Here is a 2,904-nt window from a genome sequence, read left to right as displayed (position 1 = left end):
TAAAAAGATCTTCTTTGCTCTCCAACAGCTTATTTAAATAAAAATTAAGATCTTTTTCTAAAAATTTACCAAACACTTTGGAAGAGCTTATAAGCTCTAAAACATCTTATAAGCTCCTTTTAACATCTTATAAGCTTAGCCAAACACCCTCTAAATCCACATTCATAACAAATTCAAAAATGATATTTCTTTTTGTTATTTTCATTCGAATTTGTATTTTTTTTTCTTTTTTTTTTTGGAAATAGAGTGAAATATTTACTTTGATGAATTGAATTTAACGAAAATGCTTATTTTATATGTCTTACAATTGCATAGGATTAATTAAGTACGATGCACATCCACATATTATTATAGAACAACATTCATCACAAACTATAACAAGGATAGTGTAGAAAACATTACATATTGATTATGACAATTACAAAATGAAGAAATTAAAGTAGGTAGGAAATTAATTGATGACAACCAAAATAATAAAATTTGTGGACAATAAATAAAACATTAAAATGAACACAAGTTGGTCTCCAACTTTATCTACTCATTCCTCCTTCAACAAATGGGGCCATTTTCACTCCTTGATTATTTTGTCGTTCTACATTTCCTTCCCAACCTAACAAATTTTCACATTTAATTAATTAAATATATTATTAAAAAAAAAAACAAATACAAATATAAGATATTACATTAAATAAATAAATAAATAAAAGGGTCCAATATAATTAAATTTTTTTATTAGACATTACATGTGAGGACATCACATCACGGTCTCATGAATTCGATAGCTCATAACTAAATGACTAAATGCGTAGATGGATTAATTGATTGCAATATGCATGGTTAATATATATATATATATATATATATATATATATATATATATATATATATATATATATATATATATATATATATATATATATATATAAATTCAATATAATTTATAAAACAATTATTGGGTGTAGAAATACAACATTAATTGAAATAATATGTAATAGTGACAAAAATATGGTTGAAATATGATTTAATTTTAGTTTTTTTTTCCTTTTTAACTAAAAGAAAAACATTTTGAATGAAATTAAGTAAAAACAAAACTTATATTTGCTAGTTAGTTTTATTAGCAAATATTATGTGATTGAAAAAAACATGGAATATATATAATTAGGGTTTACGCTAAAAAAAAAAGTAACGGGATTATATATTTACCGAGAGACACATCAAAACCACGGTGTTGGAGCTCACGATACTCTTGGCACAAAGCGCACACCTCGCAGCAACAGTGGACCATACAATCGCCACATTGATTTTCCGGCAGCATGTACTGCTTTCTCATCTTCGATCGGTAGAAACACGAGTATAAACACCCGCATCCGACTACTATCGATATTAGAAAATATAACCCTCCAGCAGCTCCACAAGCTGCACAAAATTCCAAGAAAAAATAAAATTATTGTTATTAATAATTACTCCTTTCATTCCATAATATCCGACACTTCTAAATAAAAAAATTATTTTATATTATCTGTCAGTTTAAAATGACAATACAACATTAATTGCATAATTATCCAGCTTACACTTATTATCTCTTAGTGGTAAGGGGCCTTTGAGTCTAATTAAAGCATATATTTTCCTAAATTAATCAAGCCGCAATTAATTAGAGATCTCTAATCATTATTAATTAATTAATATAACATTGTGATTTAATAATAATAATTAATTAATTAAATGGAATGACTTACAGATAGATCCTTTGTCTACAATCTCAGCAATTTGTCCGAATGTTATGCATGGACACCAGCATGTTATGCAGCCTGCAGTATATATATAAAATGTAAAAATTAGCAACAATATTTAAAATCTTCTAATTAATTTATTGGAAAATAATTATATAAATTAGGCTTATAATTAGATTTACAATTGGAAACATCGGAGCCACAGTCACAAAGGCCAGTGGACCAAGACCCCGGAGCGCCGCCGACGTTAACTCGCTGCGCCGCCGGGGATTTCTTGGCGGCGTCCGCTTGGTTAGAGTATTCCATCACTCACTCACTTTTTTTTTTTTAATTCTTCTTATTGGGAAAAGATATACAACTAATGTGCAATGAAGGCTTCTTTAATATGCAGTTTAAATAGAGTGTGCATGATTATATATATACATACATATATATGTATGTATATATAATTAGGTAGTTGCCATTATCAGATAGTACCAAGTTGCAGTATTGTCCTACCACGAGATTTATTTTAATTGTTAATCCAAAAAAGACTATTCAACCATGCATCGATCATGACTTTTCCCCACCATTAAATTCTATATCTATGAGTTTCTCTCATCACATATATATATATATATATATATATATATATATATATATATAAGATGTTCTAACATTAATATTATTTACTTGATATTAAAATTTCAATTATGTTTTGACACACAAAACAATGTATAGTCCTTCTTGGCGGCTTAGGTCACATTTGGTTGGGATCAGAGTAGCCATTATTAATTAAATAATTGGATTTTGTTTAAAGTTTGGTATCTTCAAATTTGTCTGGCCGATCTGTAAATGTTATATTACCATGGCTTATTCTGCTTTATAGATTTTTTTTATTGGACTTCTCGAGGTCCAATAAAATAATTAAATTTTCGTTACATTATTTAATATTATGTTTCCAACCAAACGCGGTCTCACTTCAAATTTCATTGTCGGAGTGACAAAACCAAAATTCCAGCATACACTTATAATTATTTCATGTGCAGTGGCAAATATACACTACCGACACGATGCCAATGGAATTGTAGTCATATCCCATTTTTATGTAAACTAATTATATTGGTACGAATAAGTAATAAATAAAATAATATAATTTTTTAAAAAAAATTATTTCTGGACACGTATTCGATAT

General features: G+C 27.7%; 1 protein-coding gene across 1 annotated transcript; it reads right to left on the bottom strand.

Annotated features, from left to right (window-relative positions):
• Nucleotides 1-317: 317 nt before the first annotated feature.
• Nucleotides 318-2,140, bottom strand: LOC148770424 (protein PLANT CADMIUM RESISTANCE 2-like). Its single transcript, XM_088818527.1, has 4 exons — nt 1,913-2,140; nt 1,737-1,808; nt 1,204-1,416; nt 318-610 (listed from the first exon to the last, which is right to left on the bottom strand). The coding sequence occupies exons 1-4, from the start codon at nt 2,034-2,036 to the stop codon at nt 531-533; spliced, it is 489 nt and encodes a 162-aa protein (XP_088674653.1). The 5' UTR covers nt 2,037-2,140; the 3' UTR covers nt 318-530.
• Between the last annotated feature and the right edge of the window lie 764 nt (nt 2,141-2,904).

This window comes from Erythranthe guttata, chromosome 5 (genome assembly GCF_056151865.1).
Source record: "Erythranthe guttata isolate IM_541 chromosome 5, IM_541, whole genome shotgun sequence".
In the NCBI taxonomy this organism is placed as follows: Eukaryota; Viridiplantae; Streptophyta; class Magnoliopsida; order Lamiales; family Phrymaceae; genus Erythranthe; species Erythranthe guttata.
This window is presented reverse-complemented; position numbering and strand designations above follow the sequence as displayed.